The following is a 21,424-nucleotide window of genomic DNA, read 5'->3' as shown; positions in this document are numbered from 1 at the left end:
AAAATCTAAAATATAATTAGAATAATTATCGAGTTCCAACAAAATAAATAATTATTATCTTTATAACAAAATTATATTATTAAACCAAATATAAATTACTTCGTTATTGTACATAAATTAAATTATAAAAAAATTGAACTAAAAAATTACACAAAAAAATGAGGAATTTCAAATAGTTAATTTGATACTAATATCGATATATTTTTGTTAAATTTTTATGATATCTTCAAACATATATTTTATTCAAAAATAAAAACATCATCGCTTTCTCAAAATCACATAAAGCCATATTATAACATCGACTGAGATAAAAAATAAAATGAAATATTAAAATCACGATGTATTTCGCTGCATTGCACTAATACGCTTCTAGTTAAACCAATAATAAATTATTTCGTTATTAAACTTAAATTAAATTATAATAAAAAAAATTAAAGAAATTACATAAAAAACGAGAACTTTTAAATAGTTGATTTGATATTAATATTGATATTTTTTATTTTCAAATTTTTATGATATTTTCAAATTTATATTTTATTCAAAAATATAATTATTATTGATTTCTTAAAAATTGTGTGTTTATATTTTATTCTAGTAAATGTTGAAAGTTCTATAATTGTAAAGGTCCAAAACTTAACAATTACATACTACGAATCCAATTAAATACACAATTTGAAAAAAAAAAATACGAATCATTTTATCTCAAATTATGAATCTAGAATTCTAAGTTCTTGACTAATTTAAATTTAGTATAAAAAAATAATTATTATTTTTAATTGAAAAATACCGGGTACCCGCGGTTTTGGTTCAGGGTACCGCCGGTTCCGAAAAATTAAGAACCGGAACCGGAACCATTCTCAACCGGTTCCGTATTTTAGGAACCGGAACCACTCATATCGGCTCCGGAATCGACAGTTCCAAGACAATTCCGATTCCACAAGTGGGTACTCGGTTTCGCTGCTCACTTGGTTACAATAAGAGAACATGATCTATCTTTGTTATGGCCTCCATTAATGTCACATGTACACCACCAAACTTTCAATACCCTTAACAGCATCCGTATTAAGGTGAATATTATGGATCGTATTTATTGCCATGTAACCATCACTTAACTTCTTCTCACTCCAAAGAAGAGACTCGTCCACTTCATCAGTGTTCTATTTTGTTAGCTGAACCTACCATAGATAATAAACTGTAAAAATTTCACGATCATTATTCATAATGAATTGGTACACATGTCATACTCTCAGTTGTTTCATGGTTCGGTATATAAATCATGTTTGCAATTTACTTTCCACTTTATTCCATATTTCTAATTAATTTTAGGTAAGCTCTTATTTTTTGTTGACCAATGCCCCAGTCGGTCCGATACTCTTTATTTTGGGGGCGTATATTATACTTGGGCCTAGAAGAAGGGGAACATGTCAAGTATCACGTTAACTCTAATACGTTGGTCTCTGACTAAAAAAGTAAATGCCCTAACCTAGAGTAGCTGGACGGGGAAGTAAAATTAATGCATTCCTGATTTATCCACTAGGTCAGTAGCAGTCTGGTTGGTTCTTTACGCCTAATTTTGGTTCTTTGCTAAGCAAGGATAACTTACAGGAGGACTAAATAAGATTTGCTTTTTATTAAATAAAAAAAAACTCCCTTTTCTTCTATGATATTTTTTATTTTATCCATACCTTAAATATTAAGGGGATATTTGAGATTGTTTATAAAAATAATTTGTTGACTTATTCTGGTGTGACACTGGTATTAAACATTTTTGAGTGTTTGGATAAACAACTTATACCGATGTCAAACCGGTAATAATTTTTTTTTAAAAAGTTAAAACATTCTAAGTTATTGGCGTTTCAACCCTTTTTTTCCAAAATAGGATAATTTCGTTTTAGATATATTGGGTCCTAGTCTACGGTTCAAACAGGTTTAATGGGCTAAATTGAGTCATGCGGTCAAGGGTTTAGACTTTAGACAAAGAAATGGAAAACTTCCATCATATTCGCTTTGCCTTTCTTCATCATCCAAAGCTCAACTCTCTAATCATCCTCATATACTCTCCATCGCCTTTGCTTCTCTCAAATCTATGATACTCTGTTTGTTGTTATCTACAACTATTGAGCTTTCAGGTTCCTTCTTTCTACCCTTCCTTTTAGTTTTTTTCACCTCTTTGATTGCTCTATTATGATTAGGGTTTCTACTTTCTATATGATTGTTCTACCTCAAAATGGGTGGGAACACTTACTTTGACGGTGATTCTTTCAGTTTGTAATTTAAGTCTGTCGGTTTTTGTTTACTTTTTTCTTTTGTTGCTGCGTGTTTTACCGATGCTGTTGGACTGAGTGAAAGGGGGGTAATCTCAAGGCCATTGATTTAGCAATTCAAAGGTGGATGCACTGTATGGATTTGTAACTATTTTTATCAATAGCACAGAGGATCAGTCAGGCCTTGAAAGTTGAAACACCTCCTTACATATTAAATTGTGGTGATCTGCTGATTCCAGACAAGTTGTATAATTTCATATCTTCTATTTAGTTACAGAAGAGTGCCAAAGTTTTTGCATCTTTCTTTCAGTTGACTATCTGCTCTTAACTTGCCACATTTACTGTATCTTGCTGGGAAAGAATCTCAACTTCTGTCATGTGCGAGTGTTCTACCATTTTCACTTGTGGGGCCTAACTTTATTTCAACTTGAGATATGTCGATTCTTGGAGTTGAAGATGCTATAATAAAATTAGCATACAAAGCCATAAATAATAAATATCGGATTAACTGAGTAACTCAAGAAAGTTAAAAGTGTGTCATTTGTGAAAGGCAACTTGGAAGTTGGAAGCTGTAGATGCATAGAGAAGATTAGTGTAAATAATAAGAAGTGAGGATTTTAGTACTTATTGTCGTGAAAATATAGCTGTAGGTATACATGGGACCAAAAGATCACAAAACCGGCCTTTATGCAGCTTAGGAGCAAAAATGGTCAAAAGGTGCAAAACGCTAAAAGATTAGTTTTTCAGAGTTCAGACAGCTAGTAGCACCACAACTTATTGCTCATGCAAGAGCAGAATTTGAAGGTCCTAATATCAGCTATACTCAAGCAGGGATTTCTTATATAGGGCAGAATTTTTGTTGGTTCAGCAGGATGGATAACAAATAATCATGGTAGAACCCTTGACTCAACTCGAGGGTTGAAAATACCTACAACAAATTTGTGAGGTTAGTTTATTGGTTTACAATGAACCGACACACTCATTAGTTTGAGCAGAAGTGTATGACCTGTAAAAGGCAGAAGTTGCAACATGTCCCATATGTAGGCCTGCCTTCTACAGCCTTTGGAGGGTGTGTACATGTTCCATATGTAGGCCTGCTTGTCTATGACTTTGTTTATTGATTTCCCACCAGTAACAATTACAATCATGGTAATAATGGATATGGCTAGGAGATTTTCTAATCAGGTGGTAAGGTTGAGTGTAATTCCTCAAAATATAAAAAAGGGTAGAAGCCACCCTCTGGACTCTGGAGTGACCCCACTGCTCCAGTCCACATTCATCAACAGGAAGGTAAATCAACGCATGCATCCCATTGGCATAGGAGCGGTGCCCAGGCTCGAACCCAGGACCTCACTCATGTGGTTACACCCGCACCTCTACCGCTGGGTAGATCAGCAGGGACGTTCCTCGAAATATAAACTGTGGCTGAGTTAAGGAGTCTTGGTTTTTGTTTGGAAGGAATATTTCTGCTCAAGAGGTTGCAACTATCAATGTCTAGTGACAGAATCAGAGGGTAAACAAGTGCTTAGAGACCTATCTTACGTTTGATGTAAGGAGAAACAGAACTTGTAGCAAGTGGATCATTTTAGTAGAGTGGTGGTATAGTACACATATGCATGGTGCCATAAGATCTGGGAGAAGTTCGTGTTACAAGCCTACAACTAATATTTTGATATGAATTAAAATTTTGGGCCTAGATGTTGAACTAGGGAAAATTATAACCAAGTCTTTCCTTAAACTTACATAATACCTAGCTCAGGAATTTACCCTTTTGTTTATGTTTAAATGGAATGACTGTTCTGTTGACTCAACAATGTGTAGTTCTCTTTAAATGGTAAAATAACACACTACACATGTATGCATGTTGCTTGTATGTCTAATGTGTTAATTTTTCTAGTTAAACACTAAGGTTTATAACATTAAAGTTGCTCTTCTTTGATTTTGGAATTTGTACAATTAAGATTGAAAAATTAAAAAGGAGATGACCTTAGATAGGAGCATGTAGAAAGATGGCATGCAATCCTTCTCAGAGGGTCACCTCTTTGGCTCTTCATGTTTTCTGTTGTGTTTCAGTTCTTTCTATTTCTTTGGGGGGAGTTTTATAGCCTACCCCAGTTAGTTTGGGGCATAGTTTTGATATGACAACTTAGTTGGTGACTGAAGTTTTGTTTAGCTCTGGTTGGCGTGCTACTCATGTATTAACCGGTGGTTTCTGTTCAAAGGGGTGTGACAAGCAGCAAATTGAATTTTACAATGAACAAGGGAGGGGCAGGTGGAGGTACAAGTGGGGCAGCTGGTCCTACAGCTGCGGCGGCTGCTGCTGCTGCTCAAAAGCAGAAATCATTGCAGCAGAGAGTTGACAACGACATTGGAAGTATCATTGACAATTTTAGCATTGTTGTTAATGTTGCCCGGGTATGTTCTTCGTGTGTGTGTGTATATGTATGTGGACGAAGGATCGTGTGAGAAGAAGAATTAAGGTGAGAAGGGATCTAGACTCTTGATTACTTTTAATCTCAAACCCACCCATGAATTGTGGTTGATACGGGAATCGATCCAGTGCATCTCATCTCGTGCATCTTATTCTAATGTGCATCCAAGGGTGGAAATCCCTTCTCACCGTAACTTTCATTCTCACTGGAATCCAACCATATATATATATATATATATATATATATATATATTGAAATACACTTCTCTGCTCTGTTCCTGGACTTTGTTTGCTACTTTCTTTTACGCTTGACTTCTTATAGATATAAAAAACTTGAAGTTTCTTGGTTTTATCCTGGCTAATATTCCTATGTTTCACATACTTTGCTGAAGATGTAAATGTTAAGAACAAGTCTGTCCTTTTCAGCTAAATAACTACACGTCTGTTCCATGTGAGTTCACATAAAATTTGATTTTCTAGATTTCGCTAGAGGCATGTAAAGTAAAGATGAACTAGCATATGGGTATAATTGTATGTCAGCAAATTACAAGATGGACAATTTGTAGCTACTACCATACTTACCATAAGACATGTTAACCTCCTTTTTATAGAAAAGAACATTCGAGTTACGGTTTCTCTCATTGAGAAAGGTAAAAAGTTGTAAAAAGTCATTTTTTTGGATCATAAGGCATTTGTGTGATGGTTTTTATGGCAATTAATTACTTCTTACTTCTAAAACATAGATGTTCAAGTGCGTAGGGTAGAATGTTACAGTTCTTCTATCTACTAGATACGTCATTCATTCATTTTATGTGATTGGAAGTGAACCGAAAACCCATCAACTTTTAGGTGGTTCACATTTTTTTCTAGCAATCTATCAAGTTTTCTTTAACCGTGAATATCGGTTCTACTTCTACAAAACTCATAGATCCCAGTCTTGCAGCATCTGATATCCCACTTCAAATGTCCTCAAATTTCCAAGTTTGAAGACAAATAAAGAAACCAAACAAAACTGGAAGCAATTGTGTTTTAAGCCTAAATTTAACTTTGGGTGGTGGCTTTCTTCCTTGTGTTTTAGATAGCATCAGCTATGGAGATATATGGTTTTGAATCTTGTTTCAGTGAAACTGTTACTGAAGTGAATTTTCCTTTATTCACATGCATGCTGTCATGTTTCTACCAAAAATTCCTTTTTGGGGTTTAATTGACCTCTGGGCCGGTCTTCTGATTTACATTCGTAATGTTGTAGGTTAATGATCCTCCGGTCAGAAATTCACAAGAAGCTTTCATGATGGAGGTGCGAGCAGCAAGAATGGTAAGATCATCACTTTTCCTTTCTTGGGTATTAGGCCATATTTGATGACCGTAAGCTACCTTATTTTTTGAGCTTATTGAAGAATCATCATCTGATAAGTCATAAGCTAGCTTTTTGAAAAACTATTTCATGTAGCGTGTCAATAAGCTTCAGGGTTCATTTTGTAACTTTTTTCCAATTTTACAAAAAAAACCTATCCGCACATAATTTTACATTTTTATCTAGCTTATTAGCTAGTTTTGACCAAACGGGACTAATTTATCGGTTAGCTTGTCAACCAACAAATAGTTTCCCAAGAATAGCCTTAGTGGCCGTTTACCATACGCTTACCGGTGAGCGTAACAAGGACCTAGAATCTTACTCGACAAGTGCTTACCGGGTAAAAGACACTTGCCAACAATTCATTTTGACGGCCAAGAATTGTTACCCGACAAGGTAAGTGAAGGTGGTGCTTTTGCAGACAAGTACTTACCCGATAAGCATTTGGTGAACAGCCGCATAGCGTTGTTACATTTTGTTACTATTGATTTCTCCAAAAGTCTAATTAGAAATTAGGAATTTCTGAACAAGATAGAGAGATCCTGCACACTTGATCTAATATACGGACTCAATAAAGTTCTTGATGCTATAGTTGTGGTGTGGCAAGTTGGCTTTTTTTTGATATAATCGATACCTGAAAACTGATGATAACCAACAGGTACAAGCAGCCGATTCTTTGTTGAAATTGGTATCGGAGTTGAAGCAGACAGCAATATTTTCAGGATTTGCATCATTGAATGACCATGTAGAGCAGAGAACCGAGGAGCTAAACCAGCAGGCAGAGAAGACTGATCGGATCTTGGCTAGGATCGGTGAAGATGGTGCAGCTAGTCTCAAGGAGATGGAATCACATTACTATTCTTCAGTTCTTAGGTCAAACCAACACTTGCAACAATGAACACCTCCACCTTTCTTTTAGTTAATAAACACTTTTGCACTTGGAATCATTATTATATGATATAAGTTATATCTTTTGCACTTGGAATCATTATTATATGATATAAGTTATATCCTGATGGATCTTGTAACCTTTTGCCTATCGTTTTACCCATCATTTGTATATTTTTTAGATTCAGAAACTTTTCCAAGTATCTTAGGGCTGTGTTTTTGGAATGAATCTTCATGATTAATAAGCTCACTAAATGAATCTGTTCCAAAAACAAGTTGGTATTTATTATCAGAAAATTGTAGGCTGATTCATTCTGTAACTGTATAATAAAAAATTGTCATCCTTAAAGTACCAAATTCCTAGCTGACACAAACTATGCATTATTATGCCTAAACGAAACAAATCACCATGCTTGCGATCGACGTAAGGCTGCATTCATTGTTTTCAGGCTGTTTTCTTTTTTGGAGCTGCTGGTGGTGGGAAGACGAACCGGTAAGATAATGCAGCCAAAATTGCCCCTAAGGATGGACATATCCAGTAAACGTAGAACTGTTCCCATGTAATGTGTTTATTATTTACATATGCCCAGCCAAACGCCTGCACAAAACAGAGTAATCAGCCATTTCATCTATGATCATGTTTCTTTAAATCAAAAATCAACCCATCAAATTAAGCAGACAAAACATGCATATAATTGTAGGATATAGTTAAGAACGCCTAAACTTGGTCGCCGATACTCAAAAGAACCTGTTCTGTAAACACAACATCCGGGGAGAGTTAAAGAAAGCAAGGGAGCAGAGGGGACACGATCTGGGGGTAGAGCATGAAAACCAACAGAATCCAAGTAATGTGAATCCTGCAAATTATGAAAACCAACAGAATCCAGAAAATTTGATGGAATTGGCTATATAGGAACCATGCATCAATGGCGATAGGACCATCAAAATCAAGTGCATGACGAGATAATCAGGACATTCTCAGATGTCAGATATGTTTTGGATCTCATCTAGTTGGGTTTGCTTAGGGATTGATAAGGTGGAGTTGTGACAAAAACCAACAGCCAAAAAATGACACCTTGTATTTCTGCAGGGATCAATGGTCACTGTGTCTGCCTCTTATCTTGGCCTCTGAGACCAAGATTGACAACACCAAGTTATGGAACATGAGGCTAGACCATGAGTATAGGATAAATAATGCTTTGGTCAAACATCATCTTTTACGAGACCAGAAGATCGAGAAGCTCGACTTTCTTGAACGTTATCCAAGAAGCAGAAATTGTAACTTCTAAAACACATTCATGATTCTGAACTATATCCATGTGATAATGATGTCGTCAACCTAAAAGATCAAGACAATCCTTTCCCTTGTTTCTGCCAAAAAGTGCCAAATAATCATGCAACTCCATCTCAACCTAAACATCTTCAATGCCTGGGAGACACGAGTACTAGACCCTTGGAGTTTGCTTTAAGCCATATAAGGATCTATGCATTGGCAGACTTTGAATGCCTCTCCTTGAAGAACTAAGCCTAGAGACTGCTCCATACAATCTTCCTCCCGAAGAACTATATTGAGAGACGCATATTGATATCAAGCTAATATAAAGAACAATTATGAATTGACAACTTATGCAATAATAAGGCGTACATAAGTCATCTTCGACTGAATGTCTAGTTGTAGTCCTCACCATATGTCTAAGTAATATTTGGCTACCAATCGAGCCTTTAACCGAGCAAGATTACCATCTAGGTTTAGTTTCACAGCGTATACACACTTGCAGTCAACAGGTTCTTTCTAGTGAAAAGGTCAACCAAATCCTATGTTCCATTATTCACTAGGCCGAACATCTCCTCATGTGTGGCTTACCTTCAATCAGGATGTGCCAGGCCTCAAAGACATTTTGGGGAATTAAACAACTGTCCATGGTTGAAACAGAGGCATAATAACTAGAATATAGGTTAGCATAGGGAAGTGTTTAGAAATAAAATATTCAAGTTTGTCTACAGGTTTGCCGACACAAACTGTTTCTCTTTTTGTTGGGCTTTATGGAATATCATTGGAAGAGGTGGCTATGTATAGGAGGTAAAGCTGAGTGTAAAATGTCGAGAATTTGAGATGGGTTCTCAGTTCTCAGATTCTGGTACTTGTACCATAGTGTTAGGATCTGCATTGTTGCGGTTTTTCCTTCTTTGATATACCTGAAGTGGATCTTTTGGGAGGGACATCAATGATTTGAGGATTCTGGTGGTGAATCAGAAGCAACCCTATCAGGGTCTCAGGGTACTCACTTAGGCTACTAGGACGGTCAAGAAAAGATGGACTCTAAGAAGGCGACTTCATCTGAAGTCATACATCCTCTAAGGACGAGGTCATAACATTTGTATCATCACCTTCTCAGACCTAGAATACCTTTCAAATATACGCATAGTAGCCCAATCATACCCATACTAGTAGTGCGTCTAAAGTTATGTAATTTAAACATGCAAGCAAAAGTTTTTTGAAGTAACTGAAAACAATGGAACACCAGGAATAGGAACGGTAAGTTATCTGGCCTTTCAATCAGCAGAGGGCATACAATCAGTAAGGCAAAAAGCAGCAAGGAGAATATTCCCAACAAATGATGTGGAATATTGTCCATTGAAAGCCTGACATCAAAAGATTGACAGACAAATTGGGTTGAAATTTGAGGCCAAGTGCTCAAGTCAGGGGAAAAGACCTTGGCTTGGAAACTCGAAGAGAATGCAGGAATAGGATGTTCTACATTCCTCGGCAAATTTGCATTTGAAAATGATATAATTTTTGTATGAAAGATGCAAAACCTACAAGTACTCTCCCACTATTCCTTCAAGCTAACAACTTATTGTCCCAAAAATCCGATGAGGAGAGAGCATGTACCACATGTTCTGTACTCCAAAATTCTCACAAGCCCTTAGCTTGTTAATTAGGCATTTACAATGTGAAGGGAGAGTGTATTGGCAGACAATGAAATAGATTTTATGTTGGTTTGGAGGATGAACAATGACATCCTTTGGCATTGCGCAGTCAATTGGAAGGCTGCTTGATAGCACATTGTTGCTTTGCCTCAATAGAGACAGAATGTGTAGTTATCAGATATCAAGGCAGTTAAAGAAGCCTGGGACTGCTGTCACCGTTGTTGATTGTGATGTAAAAGCGGTGTATATCTTGTCAAAGATTATATATATATACACACACATATTATAAGAGGATGACACTAATGTGTGGTACAATCTATACAAGGCATTGTTGCTAAAGGCAATATCGAGTCTAGAAAATAGGCATAGTAGGTAATCCCACAGCTATGTTTACAATGTTCCAATGGCTAAGTTCTACCATTGCCAGTATTTGCTTAATTTGTGTTGTACCAAAGTCAAATCCTTGAGGGCTACTAATATGTTTTAAGCTTAAGGGAGAACTTCAATCCAAGGTGGAATATATGCTGAAGCAGATCTCAAATTCTGGCTTTGCATTACATGTGTAGGAGAAAAAGCGTACGCTTATGCCCTTGTGCATAGCCTTGAGCTTTTATGCTAACAAGGAAGATGGTTTTTCCTCGCTCATTAGCATATGACATAGGCTTAAACTTGGTCCAAGACATTACAGACCCAATGATATAGCATCCCTACTGGCTACTAGCCAGGCCAATGCATAAACTCCTGGTCTACAAGTCTACATAATAGCTATTTGCCTTTTCTCAGCCCCAATTATCCATATACAATGGGTCGGTCTAGGCTATTAGGAGTTTCTCAAAAAGGTGAGAATTGAGTTTGGTGAAACGTTTATCACACTGATCTTTCTCCAATCTTTTCTGATTTCCTAGTCCGTAGTGATATCTTATCCTCTCTCTTTTGGTTTCTGTCCACAAGTTTTCTACGTAAAATCTTGGTGTTCATGTCTCTTTTATTTCACTATAAAGTTGTGTACATCTGTAACATAGTTACACTCTTTGTTTTACAAGAAATTTCATAGTTCATTTTGTTATTGTTATTTAATCTAAGCCAAATACATCATATATAGGACTGAGGACACCATTTTCCACTTCCCGTTCATGTCATTTGTAATTGCGAAACATTCCAAAGGTAGGGAAGCAAGTTTTTAAGTGCAGTTTTTGCCGGTTGAGATACCAAAAGTTACAAGCTTCAACAACATTCAATAGTAACAAAGAAAATAAAAGAAACTTTGTTTATCTTCGCCGTTTTGTGAAGGAAAAAAAACCTCATTATAATACTAAACCATTCATCAATCATATATTTGGATCAAATACTAACAATATTGAGAGCTGTTATCTAATTATAAAGTGGTAGTTGTGTAATACTTACATTGGCAGGATTCATTGAAGGACCTGTATAACTAGAGCCAACAACAATCAATACCATAGTCACCATGGAGAGTATCCAATTCTTCAAAAAGAAGCTCTTAGGACCCTTGATGATGATCAAGAGGACAATAAAGGTAATAATGAAAGTCAACACACCCTCAGCAATTGCACCGGTATGCAAATCAACTTTTAGAGCGGGTCCTTCTAGCATATGTTTGTATTCTAATGGAATCAACTCCAAAAGAGCCAAGAGACCACCAACTGCACCAACTGCCTGCCAAGAATATCACAGAATTCTAATACCAATTTTCAAAGTGTTATGTTCATATGTTTATACTCTACTTATCCAATTGTGTACTATTCGCCATTGAAGGTGCCGATCTATTCTGAAACAACATTTGAGGTGATTAAAACCCTAACTTCGACAAAGAAGAAATTACGACTAAAAAAAACTAACGTTTGTTTATCGTACCTGAGCAGGAAAACGGACGGCAGTGGACATGAGTGTATCATCGCCACCGGCACCAGCGATGTAGAAAGCAAGAGTACCGGTAGCACAGAAGCTAGCGCCACCGAAGGCATCGGCAATGGATCCAAACAAGAAGGAGATGAGGAATATAAGGGAGGTAGTGATTAGAAGGGAAGCCATCCCCTCGACGCCGATCTTATTGGCAATAATGGAAGTGGCAGCGCCAAGAGTGGAAGCACAGAATATCCACATGAAAGTGACGACCGCATCACCAATTGCCGCCTTCACCACCCCCATATCTACCGTCTAACAGAATCGTCAGTTCACCGGAAGCCGCCGTTAAAATCAGTTCACCTGAAGTTGGAACAGAGAGACGCACAACCTATAATCATAAAAATTGGGTGAGTGATGAAGTGAAGGATGACGATGAGGCTGGTGATGAAGATGCGGGAAACCAGCGATCGTATTTCAATTACTTTAGAGATAAGCTTGACAGCCCTTTATGAGGTGAGGTCAGTGCATCTTAATTCTCGGATTCAAGATCCAGTTGCACTTCCACATATAATTTTATGTCGACAACCAGAGCAAATAATTTTTATTTTATTTAGAAATTCGAACAAGAACACCTTCGTTTTACGATAACGCGATAACACCCTTTTACTATAGGTAATCACATGTGATACTGTTATTCCATCACATATATGATACATATATGATACTAAATAAGAGACAATACGAACGATTTTCGATGCGATCTTGGTTGTGGGCTAAATCGCCCTTACACCACTAAGCCCCTTACAAGTATTATCACATACGATAAGTTTGTTGTTGATATGATGCTATAATCAATCAAGACCATCACATGTGCTGCTAAATCATAGACGCATACAACATTTGGCACGGCCTAAGTCATAGAACATGCGTCCGCACATCACAAGCTCCCCTCACGCGTATTATCACATATGATAAAGTGTTCTCACGTTCTTATAAAATGGAGGTGTTCTCGTTTGAAACTCCACCTCTCTCTCTCTCTCTCTCTCTCTCTCTCTCTATATATATATATATATATATACACGTAAGACCAAGAGTTTTTCGTGAGACTCATAAGACCAATTTACGTTCATTGATCAACTTTATAAGCTAATGGTCTAAAATTGCATGGTAGCAATTTTGTGATTATTGAGAAGTCTCGTAGTAATTTTGTGATTATCAATGTTCATATTGTAGTTGAGAATTGGTCTTACGGGTTTCACGAAAAAGATGAGATATCCATTACATCTCCTTTAAGTCTTAACCGGTGTGCCACAACTCAATTGTGTTTCAAGACTTTAAACCAGGCTGCATAGCAATGAACACAAACGATGATTGCTAACGGAATTCTGAACAGTAATTGCTGATAATTTCCGATCCAAATCGAAAACAATAGAATAAAAATGATGTTATGATTGATGTATGAGTAGCCAGATTGAATAAAAGCATATTACACATGCCAAAAAGAAAGATCATATCAGATTCAATAAAGAGGAAGATCCACTTTCACTTTATAAAAGACTCATGACTCATCTCGTATCCAGATTCAGATTCAGTAAAAGCAAGATAAAGAAAGAAAGCATCACCACCCCACTCAGATGGCACCTTTTTTTTATACAAAAAACATGACTTCCACCAGTCTTATTTCTTTGCTCACTCGGTAGTCGCCTTGCCTTTTCGCCTGCTACTCGTTTCCAAAAGATAACAAACCATCGAATCAACATCATCTCCAAATATACTGTAAGCCTCAATCGCTTGCATGTAGCTGAATCCCATAGACAACACCATCTGCATGCTTTTATCTGCCACTCCTTGTTCTTTCCTCATCTCTGCCCCTGATTTCATAAACAGAAACCCACAATCTATTAAAACCAAACCAAACAGACCCAGTGCATTCCACATAAAGATAGGGACATTGGGTGGGGGTAGGATGTGCCCAGACCTTGCATCTACCTCAAGGGGTTGAGAGGCTATTTCCATGTAGACCCCGGCTGGCAAAGGCAAAATCTATAAAAACCTAAAAGACCCCATAAATCCCACACAGAGATAGGGTGGGTGGGTAGTAGGATGTACCCGGACCTTGCATCTATCCCAAGGGGTAGAGAGGCTAATTTTGTGAAGACCCCAGCTGGCAAAGGCAGAATCTATAAAAAACCACTAAGCAAACACCAGTAAATCCCATAATGAGATAGGGTGGGCGGTGGGGGTAGGATGCACCATATCTTGCATCTATCCCAAGGAGTAGAGTACAGAGACCGTTTCCGTAAAGAAATCCACCAAATTTATCATCAAACTAACCATAACTCTTTTATGTAGAAACACGCTATTCTCATATGTTGGTTGCCATATACTTGCTCAAAACAGGAACTCAGATGTTAGTAAATCTTAGGGTGCATTCAGGATTGCATAAAATCGAGGCTTTTGCGAGCATTGGCCCCTGTTTTTGAGCTTTTCTTTACGATGATAGGTTATCAAATTTACCATCAAAACCACCAGAATTTCATAGAAGAAACATGCAATAGAAGACACATTCTCTCTCTTTGTTATCACACTCTTATTGGTTGATATAGAATTTGCTCGACCCAAAACGTCAACCTCTGTTAGATCTTAGGGTGCATGAAGTTCTACATAAGCTAGCACACTTAGTAGCTAAAAGCACATGCTAGTAGGCAACCAAAAAGTTAAAGGCAATTGCACGCGCGCACACACACACACACACACACATATATATAGGGGCAGGTTCAAACGAGAACGCTAACTATTTAAGATAATAAGAAAAATGTCGTCAATGTACAAAATGATATATGATTCACGTAGCAAATCATACATAATCCGGACGAATTTGCCATGCAACTTAAATGGGCTGCTTCCATTAATGTAAAACACATGTGATTTTGTACATCACTGACCTTTTTCTTGTTTACTTAAATAGTTAGCATTCTCATTTGAACCTTCCTCTCGCTCTCTCTCTCTCTATATATATCTGTGTGTGTGCGTTCTTGCAAAACACATAAAAATCTGTCCAATTGTGTTTTCCTTAATGTTGGGTTAATTAGATAAAAATGATCACTAAACCTCATGGTTTTTTCAGTCTTCTACCTCAACAAAGGACGTATAGTCACTTCTCATCCAACTTCAATTGAATTAACTAACATAAACAGTCAATATGGGACAAAAGGACAATGAAGAATATGATTTATGTCGGACTATTTGAAGAGCAAATGTAATAGGTACGGTTGTGAGCATCTATGTATGTGTGATAAATGATTTATTATTATTGAGGCATGTAACTAAAAACTACATAAATTCAGTGATCGCTTTATCCATTTTGCCTAAATGTTTTGGGGAACTCTAGGACATCTAAATAGGCTCACGGAAAATGCAGATGAGATGATGTACTCACTGGCCCCAGAAGATGATGGTTCAGCATCAGATGATGAAGATTCTCTTGGACCAAGCTGTTGCTTAAACCTGTCGTTAGCAATGTATTCGGCTCTCGAGGCCTCCATTACCATGCACTCTATTTCTTTCTCGGTAAGCTCTACATCCGAGTAAAATCGTGCCTCTGCTAGGAGAGCCTGTTGTTCATAGTCAAAGATGTTAGAAGATTTTATCGACTTGGACGTTTTACAAAAATCAAACAGAGGGTAGTTAGTTACATTATCGATCTGTTGGTCTTGTTGAGCTTTGATTGCTGCCTTGACTTGGTCTTTATCAACATTTCTCTGAAACGTAAACCAATAAAATATGGATTAAAGCTAATCACCAGAATCTTGAGGGCCAGCTCGACTGACAAATACAGACTAGCCCTTGGGGCTTATTCTCGTAGGTTGCCAGTTCAAGTCTCTACAGGGCCACCGGGGATTTTCCCTTCAGGGGACCCATGGAATTAGTTGAGGTATGCACAAGCTAGCCCAGAAACCCACGGTTACCAAAAAAGAAGCTAATCACCGGGTCACGAGATCTTGGTTTCATATATAAAAGAACATTCAAAACACCCTGAATATATAATGAAGAAATTATCAAGATAAAACTTCTAAAAGAAAACAAAGATCCCAAAGGCTTACCCCCTGCAGAGAGCTAAAACCAAGTCCAGCACCTATCGTGAGTCGGCGTGGATCAACAAGAGAGTTGTAGTGGTTTCCATGATGGTAACTTAATTGTATTGGAGGTGTGTCGGTATTATAGCTTCCATGGAAAATGTTTATAGGCTCTGCAACAAGACATTTTTTATGTAAATCGAATGCACAAATGTGAAACAACATTCTCTAATAGTCGAATTACACATAAAAATACCACTGCTATAGGAATAGATATGAATAGGCCGATTGTACATTTCAGATAAAGCTTGAATCTCCACATTGTTACCATATACCTGGCACAAACAATAAACAATCAATATCAAGAAGCAGCTTAATCTTATATGATACAAGGTACATTGATGCTTCTTGATACATAGATACCAAGAATCATCGGTTCTGAAATATTAAGAATACATTTTTTTATTTAAATTATTTGGATGTTGTGAATGTAGATATAGATTATAGTACAATTCCATCATCAATTATCATTATTCACAAGCGGTTGCTCAGTTCATTTAAGTAGGTATCAAGCTAAAAAGCATATAGATGCAAATACATACTTTATCTCTTCTCTTTCTCTTGCAATAACAAGTGAAACCTTCGGTTATAAACTGAGAGAAATGATCCCTTTCTCGTTCCTGGTTCAACAAAACCGTGTAAGTAATTGTTTTAACATAAAAAGCTAAATATCTAAGAAAAGGTTTCACTAGGATTTCAAATGACCATACATACAGTTAAAAAAAATCATGCAAAGCTTCCTTGAATACATCAGTGTAAAGTAGCTTTTAGTTCATAGAACTTGCCACCCAACAAAATACCAAAAACCACGACTAAAATCAAGTGGCGGTCAATTAAAATGCTATTCTCACTTCAGGATATTGGTTGAAAGCCAATTACATTGACATTATATAATTGTTGCCAAATAAATTATTTACAACAAAGAGATAATTTCCTAGCTTCTTCAACCTTTTACCCAGATCCCCATAACATCTATGGTAAAATATAGAAGTTCAGTACAGCCCGATGCAAATGACCTGAGCAATAAACCTCACTCCATGTTGGTCCACTGATTCAAACATAGTAGTATTTCACATAAATCTTCTTAGGGGGAATTTGGTTTGACAAAATGATTTTGAGGGATTTGGAATCTTTGGTGTGTTTGGTTTGTAGGATTTGGAATGGAATTGAATTCCATTCTTTATAGATAATTTATAAAAATAATTATATGACCTTTTATTAATTGATTATTACAAACAATTCCCGCAAAATACCAACTACCCCCATGGGATTTCTAAATCCCATGTATGTGGGATTTCATTGAGATCCCGGGATTTCAATTCCGGACTTTCCTTTAAGCCAAATGCGGGATTGGAATCAAATCCAATTCCAAATCCCAAGAAATCCCGTAAACCAAACAGAACCTTTAGTTTTTAAGTTCCAACATCGTTCAAATTTAAAGAGTTTTTTGTGGTTCTATCTGGTCAGGATATTTTTTCCTGAAATCAAGCCAATCTAATTGGCTTTTTAGCTAAAAAGTGACCATCTGACATACAATAATGAATTTGAAACCTTTGTGGATGAAGGGAGTCATGATCCATGCTCTCTGACCATACAACTCAAGTGGTGGTGAGAACACTTCATAAGGAAATCATGCACAAGCTCAAAAATTGAGTTATGTTCCCATCATGATGAAAATGTCTATCGTAAAGATAGTTTTAGCTAAACTTTCATGAACTAACCAGTTAAAGAATCATAGAATAAGGAATTTATTCCACTGATATACAACAACTTAGCAACTTTGGACTTGTGCAGACAGCAGATAAAATAAAGAACGGATAGCTGGAGAATAAATGGTCAGAGAATATAAAAGTAAATTCACCAATAAAGATTAATGACATGGATGAGAATTGCTAATGTAAGCCTTGTGCAAGTAGGAAAAGTATTCTACCATTCCTTAGAAATGCACAATGCAAATTATAAAACATGTTCCAAATATATAAAGCAAACCACTACATGCTCTTGATCATGTTGCCTTATTGGGTAGGCAAAAGGTCTCATTTGCTAGACGCTTTCTATCCTTAATAAAAGTGTTAGTTGCGCCCACTCTAATAGCTACATGAATGTTTATTGTTTTTCAATTTTTCTATATATCATTCAATTGATTAAGTAGACACATCAGAAGTTTTCTATATTAAGGATAAACATAATGAAAGAATGTGAGCACAATAAAAAGCATAAGTGCTCAAAATGATACTTTGGCTATGAAAAGTTTTGAAGAATCGCCATACCATGTAATCTATGCACATTTGCCTAACCAAATCATATGCTTCTGAGTCACCATACACTTGATCTGCAACAGCACGGAACAGGCAGTTCCCATCTTCCAACATTTTTTTGACTTCGAAACCTTGTACACGTCTAATATCAATTTCAAACTGTCGCTCCCTTTCCTGGGAGAGAGGTACCCAGTTAGTTCACCAATATCAATGGCATATGAGTGTATCAGTAAATGAGAAAAATACAATCAGTTGCAGGACTGACAAACCAAATCTACAGAAAAGGAAAGCACACATCTTTCTAGTACCTAGCCAGAAGCAGGAAATATCATAATTCAATAATTTACTTAAGGTGCATGATTATACTGACGGGCTCAAATATTGTAGTAAACAATCAGAAACACAAGTTTATGTTTGTTCACGCAAATATGGTGCACTATAATGTTACGAAACAAGCTAAATTTGCGCATTTTGTACAATAATAAAGAAGTCTAAGACCACATTGGGTAAAAGTCACAATTCAATGATTTACTTAAGGTACACCATACTTGATCTATTAGCTCAGGAGTCAACAAAACTCACAGTATTATCATAAGAGGATCCATAGCGAGGGCTCTGTTCATCAGCACTATTATATCCCTCATTTTCACCATGGGACCTTGGCGAAGAAGGCCGAGAACCTGTTGGCGATGTCCTAGTAGATACAACCGGCCAAACATTTGCTCTTCTAGATGATCCAATCCGTAAAGGCACAGATTTTTTGGAGTTGAAATTTGAAGAAGGTTTGGGGGGTGGGGCTGGTGGTGGCGGTGGATAGGAACTGCCGCGAATCACCTGCAAAGCATAATCATCATTCTTTATAGCATCATTCTCTTCCTCCCCCTCATCAATTACCCTCAAAGCACTGACTCTTCTCAAAACATCCCCCTCTGAGCCAACCACAGTCTCATCTTCATTTTTATCACTAATGGGTACATCAAGATCCTCATCTTTACCAGTTTCGACATTTTCTAGTGGAAGATCCTCACACAGAACTTGTTCTTGAGGTTCTTGCTCAGCTTCCACAACCTGAGGCTGAGGTGGACCCAAACTCGACCTGTTTGTATTGTTGGTTGATGAAGAAGAACCAGCAGCAGAACTTCTCTGAACAAAAACACGAGTCATCCTTCTTTTGTTTTCTCAAATTCTAGCAACAACCCCTTATTTGTTCTGAATTTTGGTTTCTCCTAAACAAACAAATACAAAGTTCCTTCTTCTTGAATCAAGATTGATGATTATATCATTATCATCAAACCCTAGCTTTCGATTTGTAACGCGTCCTAGCCTTGGGCACGGTGACTCCAATCCCACTGCTAAAAGAATTTCTTTGAATGGTCCAGCCAATTTCTCCTTCGTTCTCCAGCTGAAATAATCTCTGCATTCCCCTAACAATTCATGAGACTGAAGAACAACAAAACCCTAGTCCTTCGAAAATTAACGAGAATTTTACCTCCGATCAATTCACCTCTAGGAACCCCAACAATAACCTGTAACGACAATCAGAATGAATAAAAACCCAAATACGCCAAGAAGAAGAATCAAAATTTTGCATAAAAAATGTTTGAACCTTTAGGTAAGAGTTGACCCAGAATCGGAGTGAAGAATTGGAGTGATCTGAAGAGTGTGGATGGATGGGTTTGAAAAGCAAGAAGAATTGGGAAAGGTTGTTGGGGTTTTGTGGAGTAGAAAATTAATAAAGCGATAACTTGGCGACGAAGGACGGTATTAATACATACAGCTGATATACGTATACGTATGATTTCTATTCGGCAGCAGCGTCAATGGAGAGAGGATGAACAAAATGGGAGGCTCAGATTCACCGGCGAAGGTGGTTTGCTCCGACCCGGGTTCAAGAATTCCTTGCGAACCGGGTCTCCAAGGGCGGAGTCGGGTATGGGTTCTACAACCACAAAGGATTACATTTCAGCCCCTTCAGAATTTGAGATCCATTTCTCTAAAATATAAATTGATTTTTATTAATATATCGGATTATTTAATTCATTAATAAATTATTATAAATCATTAATACATATATTATAACTTATAAATTATATATAGTAAACGGTTTATAATTTCAAGTGTGTGAAAAGTAATTAATGACATATTCGGAAGTTCAAAACCGCGATGATCTTACCATCAATGAGCCATGCTCGCAGAATCAAACAAGAGACATATTTGGTCGACATAAATAAGTACTTTTGACAATAGATGTAGGGACGTTAATTACATCCTTATATCTTACTAAATCCACCTCTAACTTCTGTATCATCATTTTTTTTTTTGTTTTCTTTTTCTTTTTACGTTATTTTTTTACTTATGGACTCTTTACTTGCGGTTTAATTGGACTTATTAGTCTATCTGACTTATTCGCACAGCTCAGTTGGGTTGTTTACTTACGGCTTATTCGCACAAAACATGACTTAATCACACAGATAGAAATTGTGTTGTTCCCATTCAGCCACAAAAATGACACGTTTACCCCTTATTTAAAGCATCGCCTCCTTCCCAAATGAGACACCACGTCGTCAACCTCTTTATGATTTGTTTTGATGTTCAAATAATTAATATTGAGGATAAATCGGTCATTTATGTTATTTAGACTGTTGGTTCAGATAAAAAAAGTAAACAACAGCACCCATTTATCCAGCCAGACTGTCAAACTTATCCATACAGGGCTTAATAAAAAATTTAGTAAGCAGCCCCTTAGTTCTTTTTGGTCTACATAGACGAAATGTAGAACTGGCGCCAACAGTTCATCACGGAAGATGTGGTAACACAACTAAGAAATTATTCCATCAAACGTACTCCCCTCTAGATACATATTTAATTATAAATTAATTATTATTAAAAACATTATTTTTCCTGTAAATAAATTATTACAAAAAGTATTGTTTTTTCTAGTAATTTATATTATATTATAAAGCATATGACAAAAATTTTTAAAAATCATTTTTTATGCGTAAAGTACTGTTTATTAATGCATATTACTTAAAACTCAAGATTACAAGTAAATTATGCATAAGTACAACTTATTAAAGCTCCATATCTGAATTCGTGTAACTAACTGTAGATAAACATAATCAAATATAGGATAAACATTTCATTTTTAAATATGAAAAATATAATATATAATTAGAATAATCATTAAGTTCTAACAGAACACTTAATTATTATCTTTATAAAATGTTATATTATTAAACCAAAAATAAATTATTTCATTATTAAACTTAAATTAAATTATAATAAAAAATAAATTA

The 21,424-nt window shown here is 36.4% G+C and overlaps 3 protein-coding genes across 5 annotated transcripts; 1 reads left to right on the top strand and 2 right to left on the bottom strand.

Annotated features, from left to right (window-relative positions):
• The first annotated feature begins 1,949 nt into the window (after positions 1 to 1,949).
• LOC112502960 (mediator of RNA polymerase II transcription subunit 22a-like) lies at positions 1,950 to 7,185 on the top strand. 2 transcript variants are annotated; one of them, XM_025107010.1, is made up of 5 exons: positions 1,950 to 2,129; positions 4,487 to 4,679; positions 5,945 to 6,010; positions 6,708 to 6,978; positions 7,020 to 7,185. In XM_025107010.1, the coding sequence occupies exons 2-4, from the start codon at positions 4,518 to 4,520 to the stop codon at positions 6,945 to 6,947; spliced, it is 468 nt and encodes a 155-aa protein (XP_024962778.1). In that variant the 5' UTR covers positions 1,950 to 2,129; positions 4,487 to 4,517; the 3' UTR covers positions 6,948 to 6,978; positions 7,020 to 7,185. The 2 variants fall into 2 exon arrangements, with proteins under 2 accessions (XP_024962778.1, XP_024962771.1); XM_025107003.1 differs by having other exon boundaries at positions 6,708 to 7,185.
• Positions 7,186 to 7,199: 14 nt separating this feature from the next.
• LOC112502951 (aquaporin SIP1-2-like) lies at positions 7,200 to 12,264 on the bottom strand. The gene is made up of 3 exons (XM_025106992.1): positions 11,744 to 12,264; positions 11,273 to 11,545; positions 7,200 to 7,535 (listed from the first exon to the last, which is right to left on the bottom strand). The coding sequence occupies exons 1-3, from the start codon at positions 12,035 to 12,037 to the stop codon at positions 7,383 to 7,385; spliced, it is 720 nt and encodes a 239-aa protein (XP_024962760.1). The 5' UTR covers positions 12,038 to 12,264; the 3' UTR covers positions 7,200 to 7,382.
• An 868-nt stretch (positions 12,265 to 13,132) lies between these two features.
• Positions 13,133 to 19,987, bottom strand: LOC112502943 (OTU domain-containing protein 5-like). Of its 2 annotated transcripts, none has more exons than XM_025106980.1 (10): positions 19,735 to 19,986; positions 19,618 to 19,654; positions 18,711 to 19,542; positions 18,141 to 18,302; positions 16,413 to 16,490; positions 16,067 to 16,145; positions 15,838 to 15,983; positions 15,430 to 15,495; positions 15,174 to 15,348; positions 13,133 to 13,605 (listed from the first exon to the last, which is right to left on the bottom strand). In XM_025106980.1, exons 3-10 carry the CDS (start codon positions 19,290 to 19,292, stop codon positions 13,424 to 13,426), a joined length of 1,470 nt encoding a protein of 489 aa, XP_024962748.1. In that variant the 5' UTR covers positions 19,293 to 19,542; positions 19,618 to 19,654; positions 19,735 to 19,986; the 3' UTR covers positions 13,133 to 13,423. The 2 variants fall into 2 exon arrangements, with proteins under 2 accessions (XP_024962748.1, XP_024962742.1); XM_025106974.1 differs by having other exon boundaries at positions 13,319 to 13,605; positions 18,711 to 19,552; positions 19,735 to 19,987.
• Positions 19,988 to 21,424: the final 1,437 nt, after the last annotated feature.

The sequence above is a fragment of the Cynara cardunculus genome (genome assembly GCF_001531365.2).
Source record: "Cynara cardunculus var. scolymus isolate 2C chromosome LG 1, CcrdV1, whole genome shotgun sequence".
Lineage (NCBI taxonomy): Eukaryota > Viridiplantae > Streptophyta > Magnoliopsida > Asterales > Asteraceae > Cynara > Cynara cardunculus.
Note: the sequence above shows the minus strand (reverse complement) of the source record. Positions and strands in the feature narration are given on the sequence as shown.

Coding starts and splice junctions, on each gene's coding strand:
- LOC112502960 (XM_025107010.1), top strand. CDS start 4,518: ATGAACAAGGGAGGGGCAGGTGGAGGTACAAGTGGGGCAGCTGGTCCT. Junction 4,680..5,944: donor TTGTTGTTAATGTTGCCCGG/GTATGTTCTTCG, acceptor GTAATGTTGTAG/GTTAATGATCCTCCGGTCAG. Junction 6,011..6,707: donor AGGTGCGAGCAGCAAGAATG/GTAAGATCATCA, acceptor GATAACCAACAG/GTACAAGCAGCCGATTCTTT.
- LOC112502951 (XM_025106992.1), bottom strand. CDS start 12,037: ATGGGGGTGGTGAAGGCGGCAATTGGTGATGCGGTCGTCACTTTCATG. Junction 11,546..11,743: donor CCGTCCGTTTTCCTGCTCAG/GTACGATAAACA, acceptor TATTCTTGGCAG/GCAGTTGGTGCAGTTGGTGG. Junction 7,536..11,272: donor CTTCAATGAATCCTGCCAAT/GTAAGTATTACA, acceptor TGTTTTGTGCAG/GCGTTTGGCTGGGCATATGT.
- LOC112502943 (XM_025106974.1), bottom strand. CDS start 19,292: ATGACTCGTGTTTTTGTTCAGAGAAGTTCTGCTGCTGGTTCTTCTTCA. Junction 16,146..16,412: donor AGAGAAAGAGAAGAGATAAA/GTATGTATTTGC, acceptor TGTTTGTGCCAG/GTATATGGTAACAATGTGGA. Junction 15,349..15,429: donor AAGACCAACAGATCGATAAT/GTAACTAACTAC, acceptor TATGAACAACAG/GCTCTCCTAGCAGAGGCACG.